Below are 24,864 nucleotides of genomic sequence, written 5' to 3'. Positions count from 1 at the left end.
CAGGAGCAAGCACAAGGTGGGAAGAAGAAAATGATCAATTCATTTGGAGATGAGGTAGGACGCTAGTGAACAATGACAAATAATTCAATAGCATAAGAAGTAGAGCCTAAAAGGAAATTAAGGGAGCCTCAACCAGGGAATGGAAGGTCAGGGCTAATAAAGAAAACTGGGATAAATAAATTACAAGACTAAACATAATCCCCAATGTCTCTTACGCTAATATTGATGAATTCTCTGAATATAACCTAGAGGTGACAATGCCTGTATTTCAGGTTTGTATTCTCTTAAAAAAAAAAAAAAAGGGATTCTACTGCTTTTGGTTGTTTTTATTATAGGCATAGGATTTTCCTGGGTCTTGTGGGTTATCTATAACTGGTTTAATATATGCAGACATATATGTATAGAAAGAGCATACTAACTATTTTATATCTATTTTACATATTATACAATTGACCCCTGAATAACAAAGGTTTGAACTGTGTGGGGCCACTTATACACGGATTTTTTTCTACCAAATGTGGTTCAAAAATACAGTATTCAGGGGATGTGAAATGCTTATAGATAGAGAGCCAACTTTTCATACACATGGGTTCCCCAGGTCTGACTGTGGGACTTCAGTATGCAAGGATTTGGTATAAGCAGATGGTCCTGGAACCAATCCTTCACATATATGAGGGATAGACTATATAGTTCTTGAGTTAATATTCCTCCATTGAATCTTCTGTTAACCTTTTATTTTTAAATGAGAGTTAAGAAAAGACAAAAACCAAGAGCAGAAAGTAATGATGATAAACTATGACTTTAAGAAACGTGGTTAGCTAGGTATCTTTGTAATCAGGTAGAGTGACTGATAAATCAGGAAATGATACGAGTATTACACAGAAAACATGTCAGTTCATATGTGCTTTTTCCTACCCAGGAGTTAAAACAGCAGAAGCAGAGAATTATAACCTCTGGCGAGAAGAAAAAATGCCCTGGGATCTAAGGCTGCAAAGTGAGTTATTTCAGCTGTTTTAAGAACCTTGAAAAAAGCCATGTCTACATCCATGGCTTCTTCCTAGAGGCACAACTCCAGCCTTATATGACTTTAAGGATTTATGGCAAGGTGCACTTCCTCTGCACTTAAGAGATCTACTTTCATCTGCACTTTTAGCATCCAGAAGTGAGCATTTCTACTCTGCTGTTTTTGCATGTTTTAAAATATCCTGTGATAGGCTGATTTGCCTCCCCAGCTCTGCAAGAACGAATTACTGTTTTTGTTAGTGATGTGGTCACACAGTTGCAAAGGTTTTGGGTGGTCTACCCCAGGTCTATCATCCCCAAGAGCTCTATTAGTTTTAGGGGACAATTTTGTTGACTGTAAGATTTTTCAAGAACATATACATCATGTTACAGCAGAAGTCTATATTCCAAGCCCAAGTTTCTTTCTACAAAATTATTATTACAGAAATCAAACATGATGATACATATTTAACCTAGTGGTTGGCCCAAAATAATAGGCTCCTTAACATAACTTTGTAATTTTTACCTTAATATTCTCATACAAACAAAAATGAGTATAAGAGTAAGATTAGCAAACATCAATCCTAAATTATGTATCACAGGCCTGTGTCTGGGATGTCTCTTCCTTTGGAATTAATTTCAAACAGCTTTTAGATGAACTGGACCCAGTGTACTCCAAACCTCTCCCATTACCAGGCTTGTTCTGCCTGAACATCAAACTCAGATACTGTGGAGCTTTTCAGTACCCTTAAAGACAAATGTTACACAAACAGCCAAGAACTCAAATGTACAATTTTTTTTCTAAATACATTTAGATATATAAATACATAATATCAAAAACTAAATTTAAAAAGTACATACCCATATACGCTGCCCAATGGATAGCACGCCTATCTTTCTTGTCAAAAGCATTAATATTGGCACCTCTAGACAAGAGTAATTTGACCATCTGGAATAAAAGTAAACACAGTGTCATCAAAATTGTGAAGTACAATTGTCTATGAATGTACATTTGTGACAGTTACTCATCTCAATTTCTCTGGCAACAAATGGCTGCCATTATAGAACAGAAGGAGCTAGACTAAATACTCAAGGTCATTTAACATAATAACAGGACAAAATATGAAAAAACAGTTAACTGTGGGTATTACTGAAGTCAGGCATCAATGCCTTTTTAGGATGCCACTTTGTGTCTCGGCATTTTATGAACTAAGTACAAATCTGGAAAGTCTAAAGCTGAAATATTTAATAAGAGGTTTTGATTCTATTCACAGTCTAAAATGTCATTAAAATGCAAAGTGCATTCTTATTCTATAAATGTCTTAAACTTAATTCAAACACAAACACAGTACCTACAATATAATTAGACCTGGAGGTCACTGCATGGTCTGCTTACCTCACAATGTACCAAGAATAATAATTGCACCTAACCACATTTACAGTAACTTCTCCACTGGAAGGCTACTGCAGATTTCAAATAGGGATACATCTGTAACCTTAACTGCAGTGGAGGCAAGGACTCTTTATATTATAAAATCAGAGAAGTACAGTAGTCTCGCTTTATCTACAGTTCCGCTTTCTGCATTCAATTACCTGCAGTCAACCATAGTCTGAAAATAGGTAACTACAGGACACTGACAATAAGATATTTTGAGAGAGAGACTACATTCATGTAACTTGTATTACATTATTTGTTAAAATTATTCCATTTTATTATCTCTTACTGTGCCTAAATTATAAATTAAATTTTATCATTGGTATGTACAGAAAAAAAACATAGTATCTACAGGTACTATCCAATGTTTCAGACATCCATAGGGGGTCCAGAAACATATCTTCTGTAGATAAGTGGAATTACTTTGAAAAAGACATGGCAGCCACTAGCTCCCAGTCACAGAATCTTAGGAATGTTGCTTTACCTACGAGTTCCTATCCCTGCAACAAAAATGAAAGACTAGGTAAGCTGGCTTCAAAGGTTCTTCTGTTACCTTCTTCCCTAAATATTCAATGTATACATAAACCCCAACCTTTGTTATGACAATACCTAGCACAGACATTTGCTGTATAAGATAACTAAATAGCAATTTTCTTAAATTGTTTTGATGGTTCTATCACTAAAGGATTCTTTTGACTAAGTGTTGATAATAAACTACTAAAAAGAATGTTTTCTAAATTCTGCCTTCCTTTGCTATTTATTATACACTTCTGGAAGAACAGTAACATATCTCTGTCTTCACATATTTTTCCTCCCACAATAATAAAACATACTTTTCCTGTTGTATTAGAGTTGGCAGTGTTCTCCTTGGTCACCCCAGGTTGACTGTACAAAGGCAGTATCTATTAAATAGATTTCTAAACTTGAGAAAGTTTTAAAAGGAAGTCTGAGGGTTTGCTAAAGGCAAAATCAGACAAAAATAACAAAGATAAATAGTTCTGTATGCTTTTACTATGCATAAATGAAAGTTCTTTAATAACAGGTATGGCGGGGGAGACAGAGGAGAGAAAAATCACTGTCGAATTGCCACCTACCTCACCATGTCCACTGAAAGCTGCATGATGTAATGCAGTTCTCCCTGCTCGATCAGACACATTTACATTACTCAGAAGAGGTACCAAAGCTTCAGCACACTTTACAGCTTTATTAGCAGCAGCTATATGTAAAGGGGTTTGCCAATTTTTGTCTCGAGCATTAACATCTGCAGAATGTTTCAAAAGTACCTGAACTGCTTCCTAAAACATGTGGAGATAAAAGTTAAAAAAGACATATGAGTTAAGAGTTTAAGAAATTACTTCTATATATAGTGTGTATCTGTGTGTTTGTGTATAATTATGTATCTACATATGAAGAAAATAAAAAAGCTCTCAAAGAACTCACTATAAACAAGTAGGAATTTACCCAAGGAAACAAAATATTTTGAATGTAAAGGCAATACTCAGAGTACTCAGAGCAATATAAGATGCATCAATATCAAACATTCCCTTTCCAAACTACCCTACCATTAAATGCATAAAAATTCCTATCAAAAAGTGCAAGAAGAAATACTAACAACTATTATTCAAAAACATTCATTCCTTGTATCTTATTTTTCTAGGTAACTAAATACAATTTATATTTTGAATAGTTTTTGTTTTTAAGAGACAGGATCTCGCTCTGTTGCCCAGGCTAGAGTGCAGTAGAGCAATCATAGCTCACTGTAACTTCAAATTCCTTGGCTTAAGTGATCCTCCCACCTCAGCTTCCTGAGTAGCTAGGACTATAGGTGCATGCCACCACCTCTGGCTAATTTTAAAATTTTTTGTAGAGACAAGGTCTTTGTATGATGCCCAGGCTGGTCTCAAACTCTTGGCCTCAAGTGATCCTCCTGCCTTGGTCAAAGTGTTGGGATTACAAACGTCAGCCAGTTATAGAGCCATACGTGGCTCTTTGAATAATTTTAAGGAATATATTTATTACTTTACATTGCATATGTAAAAATTAAAAACATACTATTTCTCAAAGTATTATACATGCTATATTTTACAAAATGAAAAATCACTACGATTGATTTCACTGAAAAAAAAAAAAAAGACATAACATATACAAGGCTGTTTTTGCAGTGCTGCTTAAGAGAGAAAGTTAAGGCAATATAAGAGTCTACTGTCCAAGGGATTTATCTTCCAGAAGCACATGGAAAACCTTACAACACTACCTCTATAAATTGGACTCATGGCAGGATTCTAAGGAATTCAGTATGCCATCAACATTAAGCAGTATAATCAGAACTAAACTTAGCAAAATTTTTCTCCTTTCAGCGATAATCCTATATTTTGGAAAATGAATGCCAAATTACATATGAAAATGAAAAGTACCAAAACCAGAAAAGAATCTGGGTTCTCATCTCAATTCTACTATTTACAAGGTATACTACTGAAGTTCTATAAAACTAACCCTAAATGTTCTTACCTGTAAAGGAGATGGGGGTGGGGGAAATAACATCTGCCTACCACTCTTTAGTACATAAACTAATGTACATGAGAAGTGTTAGAAAGTGAAAATAGCTATAAATATACAGAGCATTAAGGAAGACTCAACAAAATACTATTAGTCATGAATCACCCACAGCCTTTTAGGCCTCCGAAATAAAAAGTAGTCAGAACTGTTTGAAACATGGAAATAGCACCAGTACTTAACAGGGTTGGCAAAAGACTGAAATGATGCCCAGTTATATATCATATTGCTAAGGAAGTCAGCCAGCTAATCAAAGATATACGGAGGCCTATGACTCCACAATTCCACAACAGTGATTTATCCAAAAGAAACTTTAAAAAAATCCATCCAAGAATGCTCATAGCAGTTTTGTTCCTAACCATCAAAAACCAGAAATGCAAATGTCCATCAATAGAAAAACATATAAACAAACAGTACATCTGTACTACATACTCAGCAATAAAAATAAACCAATAATGCATGACACATGGATAAATCTAAAAAATGCTGAACAAGAGAAGTCATGACAAAAGAATACATATTGTATGATTCAATTTTTATAAAGTTCTAGAATAGGGAAATTATGCTGAGAGAAATAAGAACAGTGGTGGCCTCTGGAGACAAGGAAGACTGACTGAAAAGGAACATAAGGGAACCTGCTGGGGTAACAGAAATCGCTGTATCTTGAATGGGATAAAGGTTACACAGGTGCATACATTTGGCAAGACTTAAGGGTGTACACTAAAAAAACTATATATTTTAAATCTAAGTTATACTTCAATTTAAAAAGGAATACAGAAAGAACACATATATGAATACTCACAAAATTATGAAAAAACAAGGTATAAGCACTATCAAGACTCCTGATCCTCACCTCTAAGAAGAGTACATTGTGATTTGGGGGATCTAAAACTAACACTGTATTGGGAAATGTTAGTAGGTATGTTAGTGAATGTAACAAATAACTTAAAATGAAGAATTTGTAATTGGATAAACTGGGCAAACACAGAATACTAGAGATGTCAGCCTTGCCTTATTCCATTCTGGAACTCACAATATAAACATTAAAGCTTCTGGAAAGTTTGGGAAATACTTATGTTATATTAGTAATAACAGGAAAATCAAATCTACTTTTTTGTTTCACTAAAAAGCAAGAATAAATCTGGTTCATAGTAGGTGGTAAGTGGGAACCTAAAGAAGACAATAAACAGCAATTAAGACACCAGAGTATCAAGACAGATCAAGGTGTGACCCCTGGGTCCACTATTTCCTACTCAGAGTAATACATGTCAGATCATAACAGCAGTGATCTTTGAAAACTCAAGAGAATGCTGAAGAAAATCCCTAAAGGCTGGAGACATTAAAAAAGAGGTGAATTTCTAGAACTACAAATCAAAGAGCCTGATGTCATACCTTAGTATAATTCTATATCATATTATCAGCGTATCATAAGCACACAGAAAATAATGTGGGGATAACCAAGGGCACAGATGATTTTATTAACAAAAAATATTATCACAGTAATCTAAATTTTCAGTTATTAGAGGGTATGTGTAAGAAGTGCTGCTGGTGTAACTTGATTTTTTTTTTAAAGCCAAGTAAATATTCCATGACATTAATTCAAATGAGATTATGAAATATGGGATAATGACTAAAGATTAAACAACTGTACTCAAAGAGTATTTATTATTATCATGGGGTCAGTATAGAAGAGGCTCCACAGTACCAGTTTTCCCCTTTGGTTCTATCTTTTTTTTTTTTTTTAAGCAATTCTTACCATTGATTTGAAGGCAAGAACAGGAAAAACAAGGGTTTAACATATTTGCAAATAAACACAAACCTCGGAAATACCAAACAATATCTCATGTGATAAAAGAATTTAAACTCAGTTATCTTGACAGACCTAAAACGTTAATTCCTGATTAGGTTAAAAAATAAGTTGTATGCCCTCCAGTAGTGTGTTATGGCTTTCAGAAACACACACAATCCCTAAAAAAAACTCCTACTACTTGGATATCCATTTATTCAGAAAAATATGCAGCACTTACACAGAGCTGAACCACATGGTACTCTTAAGGAATGCCAGTCACAATCACAGTAGTGGAGACAGACTGAGGCAGCCAGCTAGCAGAAGGAAGTATGGAAACTAAGTCACTGAAGAAGAGCTGCGGAGTCTGGGATATTTAACTTGAAGCAGTCTTTCTTAACCTAGGTTCAATCAGAGAATTAAGCCCTAAGGTAGTACTGTATGTGCTAAATTAAATTCTCTCCTATGCATCTACCACTATGCTAGCTATTCTGTCCTTAGGAGAATTTAGAAAATAGTCACTCCAATCGGCATGCATAGGATTTAGTTCTCCCATGGTATCCCAAAAATATAAACCAAAAGCTATCTAAGATTTTAAAAACCCATCTCTTTACATATCTCTCTGTGGCCATAGCTATATTTTCTGTTAAATGTAGTAAGTATCACTACTTTTGCTCTCAGGATGTAATGAAAATAAATAAAAGAACAATGGTGAAAGTGATACTCTTGACTAGGTTTTCTAGCAGTTTTACCAATTAGGAGATTTTTTTCAAAAGAAAAATGAAACTGTTTACAGAAGTTATGTCTTTTTGGAGCAGCCACATTTTACAGCTGTTTCTCATAATCCTGCAAAAGAGTTATCAATACTACATATAGCCTTGTAATTTTTAGTTATTTCTTTTTCCTTTCTTTCTTTTTTTGAGGTAGAATTTTGTTCTTGTCGCCCAGGCTGGAGTGCAACAGCACGATCCTGGCTCACTGACACCTCTGCCTCCCAGGTTCAAGCAATTCTCCTGCCTCAGCCTCTGGAATAGCTGGAACTACAGGCATGCACCACCATGCCTGGCTTATTTTTTTTGTGTGTGTGTGTGTGTGTGTGTGTGTGTGTTCTTTGTAGATAAATTTAGTATTTTTGTATTTTCGCCATGTTGGGAAGGCTCGTCTTGAACTCCTGACCTCAGGTGATCCAACCACCTTGGCCTCCCCAAGTATGGGATTACAGGCGTGAGCCACTGTGCCTGGCCAATACCACATTTTCTTTATCCAGGTGTTGACTGATGCACATTTGGGCTGGTTCCATATTTTTACAATTGCAAATTATTCTGCCATAAACACGTATGTACCAGTATCTTTTTCTTATAATGTACCAGTATTATTCTTATAATGTACCGTATTATTATAATCTCTTATAATGTACCAGTATTATATTATTATAACATACCAGTATTACATATATATTATATAATATTATAACATATAAATAATATATATTTCTATATAATATATATCATTAATTATATATTAATATTAATATATAAAATATATATTAATATTGTATAATATACAATTATATAATTATATATTATATTATAAATTATAATAGTGCAACACTTATATATATTTTATAATTATATATTATATATAATTATATAATTCTATAATATATATAATATATAATATATATATAATACCAGTATTATAATGTACCAGTATATTATTCTGCCATAAACACATATGTACCAGTATCTTTTTCTTTTCCCATCTAGTAGTGTGATTGCTGGATCAAATGTTGTTTAGTTCTTTAAGAAATTACCATACTGTTTTCCACAGTGGTTGTACTAGTTTACATTCCCACCAACCGTGTAAAAGTGTTTCCATTTCACTGCATCCACACCAACACCTATTATTTTTTGACTATGGTCATTCTTGCAGGAGTAAGGGTATCGCTTTGTGGTTTTGATTTACATTTCCCTGGTAATTAGTGATGTTGATTATTTTTCCATGTTTGTTGGCCCTTTGTACATCTTCTTTTGAGAAGTGTCTATTCATGTCCTTAGCTCACTTTTCTTATGGGATTATTTTTTTCTTGCTGATTTTAGTTCCTTGTAGATTCTGGCTATTAGTCCTTTGTTAGGTGTATAGATTCCAAAGATTTTCTCCTACTGTGTGGGTTGTTTGTTAATGCTGCTGATTATTTTCTTTTTTCTTTTCTTTTTTTTTTTTTTGAGACAGAGTTTCACTCTTGTTACCCAGGCTGGAGTGCAATGGCACGATCTCGGCTCACTGCAACCTCCACCTCCTGGGTTCAGGCAATTCTCCTGCCTCAGCCTCCTGAGTAGGGAATCTTTTGTATTAGTAGAGACGGGGTTTCACCATGTTGACCAGGATGGTCACGATCTCTTGACCTCGTGATCCACCTGCCTTGGCCTCCCAAAGTGCTGGGATTACAGGCTTGAGCCACCGCGCCCGGCCCGCTGCTGATTATTTTCTTTTGCTGTGCAGAAGCTTTTCAGCTTAATTAAGTCCCATCTATTTATCTTTGTTTTTGCTGCATCTGCTTTTGGATTCTTGGTTATAAGTCTTTGCCTAAGCCAATGTCTAGAAGGGTTTTTCTGATGTTATCTTCTAGAATCTTTATGGTTTCAGGTCTTAGATTTAAGTCTTTGATCCACCTTCAGTTAATTTTTGTATAAGGTGAGAGATGACGATACAGTTTCATTCTTCCACATGTGGCTTGGTAATTATCCTAGCACCATTCCACTGCTTTTGTTTGCTTTGTTGAAGATCAGTTGGCTGTAAGTATTTGGCTTTATTTCTAGTTTCTATTTCTGTTCCATTGCTCTATGTGCCTATTTTTATAACAGTACCATGCTGTTTTAGTGACTATCGCCTTACAGTATAGTTTGAAGTCGTGTAATGTGATGCCTCCAGTTTTTTTTTTTTTTTTTGCTTAGTTTTGCTTTGGCTAAGCAGGCTCCTTTTTGATTCCATATGAATTTTTTTTCCTAGTTGTGTGAAGCACGATGGTGGTATTTTGATGGGAATTCAATTTGTAGATTGCTTTGACAGTATGGTCATTTTCACACCACTGATTCTAAGCATCCAATGAACATGGGATGTGTTTCTGTTTGTGTTAAGATGTCTTTCAATACTGTTGTTTAGTTTTCCTTGTAGAGGTCTTTCACCTCCTTGGTTAGGTATATTCCTATTTTACTTTTTTTCTGCAGCTAATTGTGAAAGGAAATGGGTTCTTGATTTGATTCTCAACTTGGTCACTGTTAGTGTACAGCAGAACTACTGATTTATGTACATTAATTTTGTATCCTGAAACTTTGCTAAATTCATTTACCAGTTCTAGGAGCTTTTTGAACGAGTCTTTAGGGTTTTCTAGGTATACGATCATATCATCAGCAAACAGTGACAGTCTGACTTCCTCTTTACTGATTTGGTTGCCCTTTCTTTCTTTCTCTTGCCTGATGTCTCTGGCTAGGACTTCCGTAAGTACTATTATGAATAGAAGGGGTGAAAGTGGGCATCCTTGTCTTGTTCTAGCTCTGAAGGGGAGTGCTTTCAACTTTTCTCCATTTAGTAAAATGTTGGATTTGTCATAGATGTGGGTTTGTCATAGATGGCTTCTATTACCGTAAGGTATGTCCTTTCTATGCTGATTTTACTGAGAGTTTTAATCATAAAAGGATGCTGGATTTTGTCAAGTGCTTTTTCTGCATCTATTGAGGTGATCATGTGATATCTGCTTTTAATTCTGTTCATGTGGTGTATCACATTTACTGACTTAGGTATGTTAAACCATCCATGCATCCCTGGTATGAAACCCACCTAATCATGGTGGATCATCTTTTTGATATGCTGTTGGGATTTGGTTTGCTAGTATTTTGTTGAGGACTTCAGCATCTACACTCATCAGGGATATTGGTCTGCAGTTTTCTTTATTATGTCCTTCCCTGGTTTTGGTAGTAGGGTGATACTGGCTTCATAGAATAATGTAGGGAGGATTTCCTCTTTCTCTATCTTTTGAAATAGTGTCAATAGGACTGGTATCAATTCTTCTTTGAATGTATGATAGAATTCAGCTGTGAATCCATCTGGTCCTAGGCTTTTTTTTGGTTGGCATTTTGGTTGGCATTACCATTTCAATCTTGTTGCTTATTATTGGTCTGTTCAGAGAGTCTCTATCTTCCTAGTTTAATCTAGAAGGGTTGTATATTTCCATGAATTTATCCATCTCCTCTAGTTTTTCTAGTTTATGCAAGTAAAGGTGTTCATATTAGCCTTGGATAATCTTTTAAATTTCTGTAGTATCAGTTGTAATATCTCCTATTTCATTTCTAATTGAGCTTAATTGAATCTTGTCTATTCTTTTCTTGGTTAATCTTGCTAATGGTCTATCAATGTTATTTATCTTTTCAAAGAACCAGTATTTTGTTTCATTTATCTTTCCTGTTTTTGTTTGTTTGTTTCAATTTTATTTAGTTCTGCTCTGATCTTCATTATTTTTTTTCTTCTGCTGGGTTTGCATTTGGATAGTTCTTGTTTCTCTTAGATTGTCTATTTGAGCTCTTTCAGATTTTGATGTAGGCATTTAGTGATATAAACTTTCCTCTTAGCACTACTTTTGCTATATCCAAGAGGTTTTGATAGGTTGTGTCACTATTATCGTTCATTTCAAAGAATGTTTCAATTTCCATCTTGATTTCCTTGACCCAATGATCATTCATGAGCAGGTTATTTAACTTCCATGTATTTGCATGATTTTGTGGCTTCCTTATGGAGTTGATTTCCAATTTTATTCCACTGTGATCTGACAGAGTTCTTGATATAATTTGGATTTTCTTAAATTTACTGAGACTTGTTGTGTGACCTGTCATACAGTCTATCTTGCAGAATATTTCATGCGCTGATGAATAGAATGTATATTTTGCAGTTGTTGGGTAGACTGTTGTGTAAATATCTGTCAAGTCCATTTGTTGCAGGGTACGGTTTAGATCCATTGTTTCCTTGTTGACTTTCTGCTTTTTTTGAGACAGAGTCTTGCTTTGTCACCAGGCTGGAGTGTAATGGCATGATCTCGGAGCACTGCAACCTCCACCTCTCGGGTTCAAGCGATTCTCTTGCTTCAGCCTCCAGAGAATCTGAGACTACAGGAGTGAATCACCACGCCCAGCTAATTTTTGTATTTGTAGTAGAGACCGGGTTTCACCATGTTGGTCAGGATGGCCTCAATCTCCTGACCTTATGATCCGCCTGCCTCGGCCTCCCAAAGTGCTGGGATTACAGGCATGAGCCACCGTGCCCAGCCAACTTTCTGTTTTGATGACCTGTCTAGTGCTGTCAGTGGAGTATTAAAGTCTCTCACTATTATTATGTTGCTATCTCATTTCTTAGGACTAGCAGTTATTGTTTTATAAATCTGGGAGCTCCAGTGTTAGGAGCATATATATTTAGAACTATTATATTTTCCTGTTGGACTAGTCCTTTTATCATTCTATAATGTCCTGCTTTGCTTTAACTGCTGTTGCTTTAAAGTTTGTTTTGTCTGATATAAAAATAGCAACCCCTGGTCACTTTTGTTGTCTATCTGCATGGAATATCTTTTTCTATCCCTTTACCTTAAGTTTCTGTGAGTCCTTATGTGTTAGGTGAGTCTCCTGAAGACAACAGAAACTTGGTTGGTGAATTCTTATGCATCCTGGCATTCTGTATCTTTTAGTTGTTTGAAGTGGAGTATTTAGGTCATTTATATTCAGTGTTAGTATTGAGATGTGAGGTACTATTCTATTCATCATGCTATTTGTTGCCTGAATACTCATTATAAAAAAATTGTATTATTTTTATATAGGTCCTGTAAGATTTATGCTTTAAGGAGGTTCTATTTTGGAGTATTTCAAGGATTTCTTTCAAGATTTAGAGCTCCTTTTAGCAGTTCTTGGTAGTGGTGAATTCTCTCAGAATTTGTATGTCTGGAAAAGACTGTATCCCTTCCTTCCTTTATGAAGTGTAGTTTAGCTAGATATCTTGGCTGATAATTGTTTTGTTTAGGAAGCTAAAAATAGGACCCCAATCCCTTCTAGCTTTGTAGGGTTTCTACTGAGAAATCTGCTGTCAATCTGATAGGTATTCCTTTATAGGTTACCTGATGCTTTTGCCTCATAGCTCTGAAGCTTCTTTCATCTTGACTTTAGATAACCTGAAGACTTTTGCCTAGGTGATACTCTTTGTGATGAATTTGCCACGTGTTCTTTGGGCTTCTTGTATTTAGAGGTCTAGATCTCTAGGCAAGGCTAGGAATGTTTTCCTCAATTACTCCCTCAAATATGTTTTCCAAACTTTTAGATTTCTCTTCTTTCTCAGGAACACCAAATATTCTTAGGTTTGGATATTTAACAGTCTCAAACTTCTTGGCAGCTTTGTTAATTTTTTTAAAAATTATTTTTTCAAAAATTATTTTTTCTTTGTCTTTGACAGATTGGGTTAATTCAAAAGCCATCTTCGAGCTCTGAAGTTCTTCTGTTTGTTAGATTCAACAGCTGAGACTTTCTGGTGCATTTTGCATTTCTCTAAGTCTGTCCTTGATTTCCAAAAGTTGTGACTGTTTTTTATTTATGCTATCTATTTCACTGAAGAATTTTCCTTTCATATCCTATGTTTTTAATTTCTTTAAGTTGGACTTCACCTTTCTCTGGTGCCTCCTTAATTAGCTTAATAATTGACCTTCTGACTTCTTCTGGCAATTCACAGATTTTGTCTTGGTTTGGATCCACTGTTGGTGAGCTACTATGATATTCTGGGGGTGTTAAATAACCTTGTTTTGTCATATTACCAGAACTGTTTTTCTGAATCCTTCTCACTTTGGTAGACTATGTCAGAGGGAAAGATCTGGGATTCAAGGACTGCTGTTCAAATTCTTTTGCTCCATGGGGTGCTCCCTTGATCTGGTGTTCTCTCACTTCCCCTAGGAATGGGGCTTCCTGAGAGCCAAACTGTAGTGACTGTTTTTGTTCTTCTGGGTCTAGACACCCAGTGGAGCTACTAGGCTCTGGGCTGGTACTGAGGAGTGTCTGTAGAGTCCTGTGATGTGATCTGTCTTCAGGTCCTGCAGCTGTGGATACCAGAACCTGCTCCAGGGGAGGTAGCAGGAGAGAAGTGGACTCTCTGAGGGTTCTTGGTTGTATTTTTGTTTAGTGCTCTGCCTTGTAATTTTTAGATTGAAGAGTAGAATTAAGAAACTTACTAGGATTATTTGCTTTCTGACTTACAACATGCCCTTAAATTCAGGCTGAATACATACTTTTTTAAAAATTAGGAGTTAAGTCTCTGGCAGAATTTGCCATCTTCCTCCAACATCAATTTTTCTTTAATAATTTTTGGTCTGTTTTACAACTTCTGCAAATATATAATCTTATGACTTAATCTGGTAAAACTACATTACTTCAATAGCCACAATCCCAAGAGTCTTAATAAAAAATGCACAGGTATGGCTAACATTAATATGTTCCAGTAACAGTAATGTTTATCTTAACTGGTTTTATTAAAACAAAATCTTTATGGAGAGCTAACCACAAAATTAATAGCATTAAAATGGATTTTCAAAATTCAAAGTATTTTGGCTACTATGTCTTAGTTTTTATAATTTCTAGACTTGCCCAACATCACACAGCTGAAGAGTTACAAGTAATAACCGAAGCTGGTGTCTCCAAATGTAAGTTCCATAAGTTCATAAACTATAGCACATCAAGGACCCAGTTCAGAGTCAGGTTGTGTGTTCAACTGCACCCCTCCCTTCTTCTCCTAACTAGGAGGCTACAGCTAATAGATTGCCTCTGTTAATTATAGGGTTTATAATCCTTCCCAGTCACATTTCACTTTTATGACTTCACTTGCCCAGCTCTTACTCAGGGTTCAAAATGTAGTTCACAATGAAGACTACAAAGAAGGACAAAGAGGCAGAAGCTCCATAGTTTCTCCTGAGGCTCTAGTTAAGAGTTCCCTTTCCTTCTCCTGAACTATAGACAGAAGAAGCAGTAGCTACATTTAAGAGTTCCTTTCTTAACCTCACAATTTGAATAACTAAACAAATAGTAGATGAACATAAACTTATACTATCACATACTTTTGTATTTTAAATTATTTTTGAAGCTTTGCAACAAGCTACAACTATTGTAAAGCAGGCAAAAGGGGTGCTTTGGACACAATTCATTTTAGAAAAGCACCAAATATACTTTATAAAGTAAAATGACAGGGGAAAAAAAAAAGAAAAGATCCAGGCTTTTGTCCCCTCTCTATCATTTACCAGCTGAGTAGTTTTTCATGAATCATTAACTATATAGTTTCCTCAAGACATTTATCTTACAAAGATGTCCTCAGGACTAAAAGATATGAAAAATACAAAAATACTTTGCAAATAATAAACATTTTCTGAAACTGTCAGTTATCTTGACAAGCAAACAACACACAGGGCTGTAAACAAGAAGAAACTATTCTTCCTTGTAATCCCTCTCACACATTTTAAAGTTTTATATTTATAACTGGTAAAATGTGTAATCCAGTAATGGTTTTGAAACTAATTTCAGTGTTTAGCTAAGTAACATTTCAGTTAATTATTATATACTGATGATATTATTTCTTGATCACAATCAGTGAAATCTTTGTAACAGACTACTGTAAACCAGTAGAGAAAAGCCTTGAGGAAGATTATGTAGGACAGAAAAATGATTTCTCTTGTAGAAGGGACAGAGATAGGGTTTCCTATTCTCTGCCACTTCAGACTGCCAAGAGGCCTTATAAACAAAAGAAGAAATGAAACGATTAACTTGGTTTGTACAAATTCTAAAGTAAAATGACCAGTCTAGGTATCTCAGTAGCTTTCCCTTCTTTTGAAAACATAGCATTTGAATATGGATTTACAGGCATGCCTATTTAATGTTTTCATATACAATATATTTACTAAGAGAAATTTCATACCTCACTACAAGATGCAACTGCTCTGTGTAAAGGTGTCAACCATTTGCTGTCTTTGGCATTAACTCTAGCTCCTGCAACAAAAAGAAAAAAATAAATTGAAATATTGTACATAAAATGTTTTAAATAAATCTTCTGAAATCATAGTTGTATATAATCCAAATTGGATAAATGACAATTGAAAAAGTACTTTATTTTTTATACTTTCTGGTGATAAAATTATCCTTACATTAGAAAACAAAATTAGCCTTTTAAATTGATATAATTATTCAATAAAGTCTTAGCTTTTTATTTAAAACAAAATAAACATCATTTTATATATAGGTTAGAAAAGCCACCTTTATACAGAGCATATCCAAGGTAAAAATCAGACCCCATTTTAGAATATGTTTTAAAAAAATGAATATAAGAATATACTTAGAGATAAAATGTAGACTATTCTAAAGCCTTCATTACATTTCTTTACTAATGAATATATCACGCTGTAAGGTTAAGATAATAACATCAAAATAGTTCTCCAGCCATTAAAAACACATTAATACTATAAAGTTATTATATAAGATAGACACAATGGTTATAGACTTAAAATAATTGAGAAAGAAGTGAACCAACTCATGTCTTTCTGGGTTGGTTAAGAAATAAAGCTTAAGAAATAAATTTTTTTAAACAAATGAATTCTGTACAGTTGTTTAAATATCATTAAGTCAATGGACAAAAATTAACCTTAACAGAATGCAAACACATTAAGACAAAAAAATTTAAATTATTTGAGGAGGGAATAATTTATCTCCTATATAAAATCCGCTGATTTAGTATTTAAATCCTAAACAAATAAAAGGAGCACATGCATGGTAGGATGATTCTATTAATATATCTAAGCAGAGAACAGCCCTGGCTCTTGGAAGTACAGAACTGGCTGACAGATCCTAACCTGTAAGCAACCCTAGATTTCTATCTCAAATCCTAAATAACTCATTTTCTAAATGATGAAATACAGGTACAGAAAATAGCCCAACATCAGAGTCAACTGTAACAGAAACAAAGCTTCATATTTCCTAATGCTTACATTATTTCTAGGTTTTGTGTGTGAGGAGTCAGGGAATAATCAAGTCCAGTGACTTCATGTAATGCCTTCAATAATTACTGGCTCTGAGTCCCTAGGTAGTTGTGTTACCCCTCCAAACCCAAGTTTCTTCATCTATAAAACAGATTTAATAGTATTTTGTTACAAAGATTAACATATAGTAAGTGTACCTAGTACATAATGGCAAATATGTTATATGTAGACTTTAAAGCCTTGAAAATGAGAGGAAATGAAATGGAGATGTAGGAAACATCCAGAAATGTAGCAGTTGGGATGCTGAGAATAGCCAAGTTCTCTGTGGGCAGAGACAGTGAGGACACAAAGAATCAAGAGTCAATTGGAGAGCTTTGAAGAAAGCTCAGAGTTAGGCTATGGGAGAAGGAAAGGAAATAAGCAAAATTAAGAACCATCCAGAGAACATCACATATCATGTAATAAACATTTGGGCAACTATCTGCCAGGCACTGTGAAACCCAAGATGGTTAAAACACAGATTGCCTAATCATAGTAATGCCAACGTTTGTTTTGGGTAGAAGACAGAATGTAGAAAGTACACACACTGGAAATGTTTGCCAGCTGGAAGCTGGAACGCCAGAGATAGTGAAGAAGTGATACAGAAGCTAGTGTCTTTCATTTTCCCACTTATCTGCTTAGGACTTCAATGGTTCTCTTTAAGCAGTGTGCCTCTCTCTACCTGCACATATATTATCTATACACAGTAGAAAGGAAAGCTCTGGCAGTAAGGACCAAAGGGTATCAACACAGACACCCAATACAGACAGTATCCTGAATCAACAAAGGCAAAGAAGAAATGAGGTCTCATGAGGGATGCTGAGAAGTCTGATTCAAGGTATTAACTAGCAGGAGAATAGAAGGGCACGGGGGCTCATGGCTGTAATCCTAGCACTTTGGAGAGGCTGAGGTGGGCAGATTGCTTGAAATTAGGAGTTCAAGACAAGCCTGGACAACATGGTGAAACTCTGTCTCTATTAAAAATACAAATATTAGCCAGGTGTGGTGGCGCATGCCTGTAGCCCAGGGAGGCTGAGGCAAGAATTGCTTAAACCTAGGAGGAAGAGATTGCAGTGAACTGAAATTGTGCCATTCACTCCAGCCTGGGAAAGACAGTGAGAATCTGTCTCAAAAAAAGCAGATAGAAGGTGGCTGTCACAAAGAACTGAGGAGACTCTCTATGTGCTGATGAAGATCTGAGAACAAAAAGTAAAAAAGCAGTAATTGTATAACTAATATGCTTTACTTTTATGTAGAGTAAGGAAGTGATAAGTATTTTTATCTTATCACACAGTAGTCCTCCCTTGTTTCCCTTTTCATAATATGTTATCCAGTCACATATTAAATGGAAAATTCCAGAAATAAATAATTCGTAAATTTCAAATTGCTCACTGTTCTGAGTAACATGATGAAATATGGCACCATCCTGCTCCATCCACCCAGGACGTGAATCATCCCTTTGTCCATCATATCTTGCATATGCCATCCACCCTTTCCTTACTGGACCCTCTTGATTATCAGATTGACTATCATGGTATCACAATGCTTGTGTTCAAGTAACCCTTACATTACTTAATAATGGCCCCAAGGTGCAAGAGTAGTGATGCCAGAAATTCGAATATGCCAAAAGAAGCAGTAAAATGCTTCCTTTAAGCAAAAAGGTGTAAGCTCTCAATAATAATAATAATAATCATCATCATCATCATCATGCTGAGGTTGCTAAGATATACAGTAAGAACAAATCTTCTATCTGAAATTCTGCAGAGGGAAGAATAAACTTGTGCATGGTATATAGGGTCCAGTACTATCTGAGGTTTCAGGGATCTATTTGAGGGTCTTGGAAGGGGAACTACTGTATTTGCTTAATATGCATAAAGAAATCCTATAGGAATGCTAAGATATTAACAAGATGGGGTGCTTATACACTTTTGTGTTGGTGGGGGGCACATTGAAAACTGGGCATATGGCAGGTACTAGACTAGCAATGCAACTTTATATTGTACCTTTAAATATGTACATATTTACTAATTTTTAAACAAAACTGAAATATACTTAAGGGAGAAGAAAAGGAATGGTCACAAAAAATAATCCAAGAATTTGGTCGGTTTCAGGTGCAAAGAAAAAATTAGAAAAGTAACTAGGAATACGGTGAAGATAGTTTTTTCTTTCTTTTGGAGATGGGTTATTAAATATACAACTTCATGAAGATTTAATGGTGTATTTGGGAGACTAAAGTAAAAAATGATGCTGGTCTTATTGTGTCATTTTAAGTTACAATAATTAGTCTTTCTTTCTCTTTACTTGTAATAACAAAATTTATTTATCAAAACACCTAATTACAAAAAAGAATCCCCAATGGCTGACTGAGGATATATCATACTGCTACTTGTTACTAATTTAATTAAAAATTTGGCTTCTTTTGATTCCAAATATACTTTTATCTTCAGAAAGACTAGCACAATGGCATCATTCTCTTTCATTAAATCATGCATTTCTTCTACAAGCCTAATCAAATGTTTTAATTCCTTGGAAAATAAAGGTCAACTATATGAGAAATCAGGGCTATATCTGAGGGCACCAACGAATCAATATTCCCCCATCCACATTAGTTAACTAATATGTTTACAATATAAACATACGAAATATGACGCAGTAATGTACACTACAAGAGCAGCAGCTGGCTATGTTCCTATAAAATGAAAAATAGTGTAAAAGCCACAAACATAGCCGCACACTTCAGATGGTTCAGATTCCCAGAGCTCATGTCAGGGGGCTGTCTAAAGGTAAACAGAGTTCTGTTCTACACAGCACACTCCAAAGTTATCTATATATTCATATACACATTAAACTACAAATTCATTCTAGAAATGGAAAAGACATTTCCAGAATATAGTTAACTAGTTCAACAGCTAGTTGGAGTATCAAACACCAGCCACAACAGCTAACAATGAGGATAGAGATGCAGGGGAGGAAGGGAGAAATCACACTCACTTAAAACAAAATCAGTCTTTGTAGAGAGAAATAAAATCAAATGTTAACAGCCCTCTGGTGGCTTAACCACATGCTCTCTACATGGCAGAAGACAGTATTTGTGGTTTATAAGGATGACCTTAAGTAACCAAGAAAAGATTCTTTCTTTACTATTTCCTACTCATTAAGACAGAAAAGATTATAAAATAGCAGTCCCATGTCATTTGTTGAAGTTAGGTCACTGGCAGAACCCGTGGTGTGAAAAAGCACTGCTAAGAAACAAAAGACAATACGCATAGCAATTTAAGGAAGATATAATCAGTGAGTAGTATAAACCAGTATTTACAGAAAACTTATGTGCCAGAAGCACATCTCATTAAATTCAAAATGGTTATGTCCAACTGGATAATCAGTATTTTCTTTACATGTCTTTCCTTGTCCCTCACAAATCCATGTATACCAACTGAACTTTCTGTTCAGATAAATAAGCAGCCAGAACTTATACTCACACATAGATTTGAATTCGGATTCACCTTTCTAGAGTAGAGATGTGACTGGGTTTCTGATATTATATGCAATAAATAACACAAACAACTAAAAATCAACTGCAGGATCACCTAAACAGGTTGTATCCATTTCATACCGCAGTTAGATTATATAGAAAAATCCAGCTAATCAGTTTCCTGTCACCCAATCTTTTCATGTAATAATTCATCCATATAAAAGTGCACTCTGAAAACAATAGTTTTGTAAAAGAAAAGGTTACCTAAGGCAAGATATCTAGAATTAAATGTCTAGCTATTTGGAGATAAACCATATATTAAAAAACAAAAACAACCTGATTTACTTACTTACATTAGTCTAGGGCTCTAGAAAGCAATGAAGTTGAAGAGAGGTCTGACCTTGTAAAGACACAGTTAAGGGTTAGTGGAAGGAACACTGGAGCAGGAGAGATCTGTGATCTCATAATAGCTCTATAACCACTTGGCTATGTGACCTGGAACTGTTTCCTGGGGCCTGGATCTTCCTTTTCCTAATCATAATTCCTGCATCCTATGCTGTGTATGTGGTGAGGTGAGGGGGAGGTGGATATGAATATGTATGGATGGGAAGGGGTAAGGATGGACTCCAGATTTAAACAAAGGGCACTGTTTCTGTAGAGTTCTACAGTCAGCAATTTCATTAGGAGTATCCCATTTGACTTTACATCTCATTCTGCAAGATAAGTAATTCACTTATTATTTCTCCTAATCTAACTGGTCACTAAGTTCTGCCAATTCTTTGATTTTTGAACCTTAATTACAGCTGACCCTTAAACAACACTGCTTTAAACTGCAGAAGTCCACTTACATGTAGATTTTCTTCCATCTCTGCAACCCGAAACAGCAAGCCCTCCTCTTCCTCCTCACCTTATTCAATGTGAGGATGAAGATGTTTATGATGATCTGCTTCCATTTAATACATAGTAAATATGTTTTATGATTTTCTTAATATTTTCATTTTATTGCAAGAATACAGTATATAACATGTATGATATATAAAATATGTGTTAATCAACTGTTTATGCTATTAGTAAGGCTTTTGGTCAACATTAAGCTATTAGTAGTTTTTAGGGAGTCAAGATTATGTTCAAAGTTCCTTTGGGGTTAGGGTTGAGGGAGTCAGTGCCCCTAATCTCCACATTGTTCAAGGGTCAACTGTACCTGCAATATTAGTAAGGCTTTTGGTCAACATTAAGCTATTAGTAGTTTTTAGGGAGTCAAGGTTTTATTCAAAGTTCCTTTGGGGTTAGGGTTGAGGGAGTCAGTGCCCCTAATCTCCACATTGTTCAAGGGTCAACTGTACCTGCAAAATAAAGAATTGTGCTAAATCATTCTTATGATCCATTTCCAGTTATAACATTCTAACCTATTTGGAATAGAATAAATTATTTCATACTTATTAACCTTGAATGGTCTGAATGTTTGCATTCCTCCAAAATTTATGTTAAAATCCCAACCCCAATGTCATGGTATTAGGAAGTGAGGTTTTTTGTGAGGTAATTAAGTCTTGAGGGAAGTGAATGGGATTAATGCCCTTATACAAATAGCCCAAGAGAGCTCCCTCTTAGTATAGCTATATGAGGTTATACTAAAAAGACTGCTGGCTATGAATAAGAAGTTGGTCCTTACTAGACACCAAATCTTCTGGCATCACGATCTTCCCAGACTCCAGAACTGAGAAAAATTTGTTTGTAAGTCTCTCAGTCTGTGATATTCTGTTATGGCAGCCCAAAAGGACTAAGACACCTCACTCTACTTTAACATTAAGTAGATGAGGTAGTATCTTTATTCTCTAGTTTAGGGGTCTTCAAACTACCACCCACAGGCTGCGAGCCATCTAACTTGTAAAGTTTTACTGGAACACAGCCACATCTATTCAATTTAAATATTAAATACGTAGTTTTCATTACAACAAAAGAGTTGAGTAGTTGCCAGAGTCTGTATGGCCTGCAAATAGTATCTGGCCCTTTACAGAAAGTTAGCCAATCTCTGATCTTGGCCAAGAACTTGACAGTAGGTACTATTAAAGTTATTGCTAATTTCATACATGTTTGTAATAGTCATAAAGAGTCTCACAAATCATTTTCCAAAACTATTTGCAGAGAATTTTTTCTTCTCTGCTCCTAAATCACAGAGGAGATAGTCCATAACCAGTGAGCTGGGCCAGAAGCCAAGTACTTTCATCCCTCTTCCCAAACTGGAAATAATGCTTTTCTTTGGGTGCCTAACAGTCAGTGCAGTGGCAAAAGCTTCAGATTCTGTGTTCAGGCTTGGAATAGACATCAATTACATTTCTACTTTTCCAACTATAATACTGAAAAAAATAGTTGCTACATTGTATCTTCCTCCCGCCGCCCCCTCGAGATGGAGTCTCCCTCTGTCACCTAGGCTGGAGCTGCAGCGGTATAATCTTGGCTCACAGTGACTTCCACCTCTCAGGTTCATGCGAGTCCCCTGCCTCAGCCTCCTGAGCAGCTGGGACTACAGGTGTGTGTCACCAAGCCCAGCTAACTTTTTGTATTTTTTTTTTTTAAAAGAGAGATGGGGTTTCACTGTGTTAGCCAGGATGGTCTCGATCTCCTGACCTCAGTGATCCACCCGCCTTGGCCTCTCAAAGTGCTGGGATCTGGCCTGCATTGCATCTTTTAAGAGTGTTGTGGACACCAGCTATTATGGGTTGAATTGTGTCACTCCCAAAATTTATATGTTCAACTAACCCCTGGCACCTCAGAATACAACTTTAATTAGAGATAGAATCTTTACAGAGGTAACTAAAAAATGAGGTCATTAGGGTGGACCCTAGTACAGTATGACTGGTGTCCTTACAAGAAATCTGAAAAAAGTCATGGACAGAGGAAAAATAAAGGGAAAAGACAGCCATTTTACAAGCCAGAGATAGATATCCTGAACAGATCCTTCACTCAACAGCCTTCCAAAGGAACCAATCCTGACAGCACCTTGATCTCAGACTTGTAGCCTCTACAACTCTGAGTATATACATTTCTGTTTAAGCCACTCAGTTTGTAGTACTTTGTTACAGCAGTCCCAGCAAACTAATGCACCAGCAAGGTAGTAAAAAGAAGAGACACGTACTTTAGCTTTCATTCATAATACCAGGAAAATCAGAATGGTGTTTTCTATTTAGGATAGTATATTTCTATTAAGGATAGTACAGTTTTTGACAAATGCCTTCCAAAATGCAGTCATTCAAGGACTTAATATGTGCTGGAGGCAGTCTGAGGTCTGAAGTACTGCTAACCATATAGTTTTGAATGCAAGCATTAAGTGAATAAGCTCCCAAACAAAACATCTACACCCCAGTGGCCAGAAAATAGTCCTTATTCAATAAATAAGCTCTTCAATAAAAGTGACTTCACATGTAAATTTTACTAAAAGCTAAGTAGGTGGTAGGGGGAGGAGGGTGGGCATTATGATGGGAAGAAAAGAGAAAGATTCTGATTATGGCAGGATTAAGAACAGAGATTCTGTAGTCAGACTGCCTGGATCTGAATTCTGGCTCTAGCTTTTACTAGCAATACAAAACCTTTGAAAGTTTAAAAGCTAAATGCCTTAGTTTCCTTATAGTAATACCTTCACAAATTTAGGATAAAATGAGGTTAATGAAATGGCTAAATTTAACAGTATTCGAAATGTAATAAGCACTCAGTGTTTGCTATTATTTCACCCCATTCCATAATAATTATAACATTAATTCCAGTGGACTCTAGTATTACTATAGATTCTATGGATGTATTCACTTGTTTGATTACAGGTACCATGCCAAAAATTATACCTCTCATACATAAATCTTACAGTTTTATCATGTAGAAATATTTGGTTTCCAATGAATTTAATTCTGGACTGCGAGTTAAAGAAAGTGAGTAATTTTACTCTAAAAGAAGTCACCAAAATATAAAAGAGAATGAGAAGAGATACCATCTTCAATACAATACAGAGACAGTTACAACCACACACCAAACTGAATTATTTCTATCAATAATAGAGAAATATGTGCCAAACTGAAGGACGCTGAGTCAAGTGAAGCTTCTTCAGATCTTGGGAAGGTTATTGAGTCCTCTAAAAGGTCATGTTTGAGTGTGTGTCCCATTTGTTCCTTTCTCTCTGCTGTGTCTTAAAATCCCTAAAAATCTTTTAGACGATCCAGAGCTGTCTGGGTAATTCACGAGAAAAGCCCCTATAGAACTCTTAACCTCACACTGCATAACAACGAAGTGGAGCAGTGCTAAAGAAGAGACCAAGAAGGCATCAATAATTTTTCATCCAGCTGGAGGTGAGGGAGAGGAACAGCCAATCACCAGCAGATTACTACCTAAGAATCCACTGATCTAAGAAGCTGCTGAGCCAGCCCAACTACCTGTGGTACATCAACAAAAAAAGGAAACTAAATGATGAGAACATATGGACATATAGAGGGATACAACAGATACTGGGGCCTATCAGAGGATGGATGGTGGGAGGAGGTAGAGGTTCAGCAGAAATAACT

General features: G+C 35.6%; 1 protein-coding gene across 15 annotated transcripts in view; it reads right to left on the bottom strand.

Annotated features, from left to right (window-relative positions):
- ANKRD28 (ankyrin repeat domain 28) overlaps nucleotides 1-24,864 on the bottom strand; it is a 200,461-nt gene that overhangs the window by 62,732 nt on the left and 112,865 nt on the right. For 10 of the 15 annotated variants that reach the window (XR_002479185.2, XR_010343446.1, XM_012466765.3 and 7 more), the window contains 3 exons: nucleotides 15,756-15,826; nucleotides 3,532-3,732; nucleotides 1,864-1,951 (listed from right to left, as the gene is read on the bottom strand). Coding sequence is in view for 13 of the 15 variants with exons in the window: in XM_012466765.3 (XP_012322188.1) it covers nucleotides 1,864-1,951; nucleotides 3,532-3,732; nucleotides 15,756-15,826 (360 nt within the window). In the remaining 2 variants the exon portion in view is untranslated. The remainder of the gene's footprint in view (nucleotides 1-1,863; nucleotides 1,952-3,531; nucleotides 3,733-15,755; nucleotides 15,827-24,864) is intronic. The other 5 variants (XM_012466769.2, XM_064378663.1, XM_012466770.3 and 2 more) reach the window with 1 other exon arrangement.

Source organism: Aotus nancymaae, unplaced genomic scaffold (assembly GCF_030222135.1).
Source record: "Aotus nancymaae isolate 86718 unplaced genomic scaffold, 86718_ANA_hifiasm-v0.15.2.pri h1tg000019l, whole genome shotgun sequence".
Taxonomy (NCBI): Eukaryota; Metazoa; Chordata; class Mammalia; order Primates; family Aotidae; genus Aotus; species Aotus nancymaae.
This window is presented reverse-complemented; position numbering and strand designations above follow the sequence as displayed.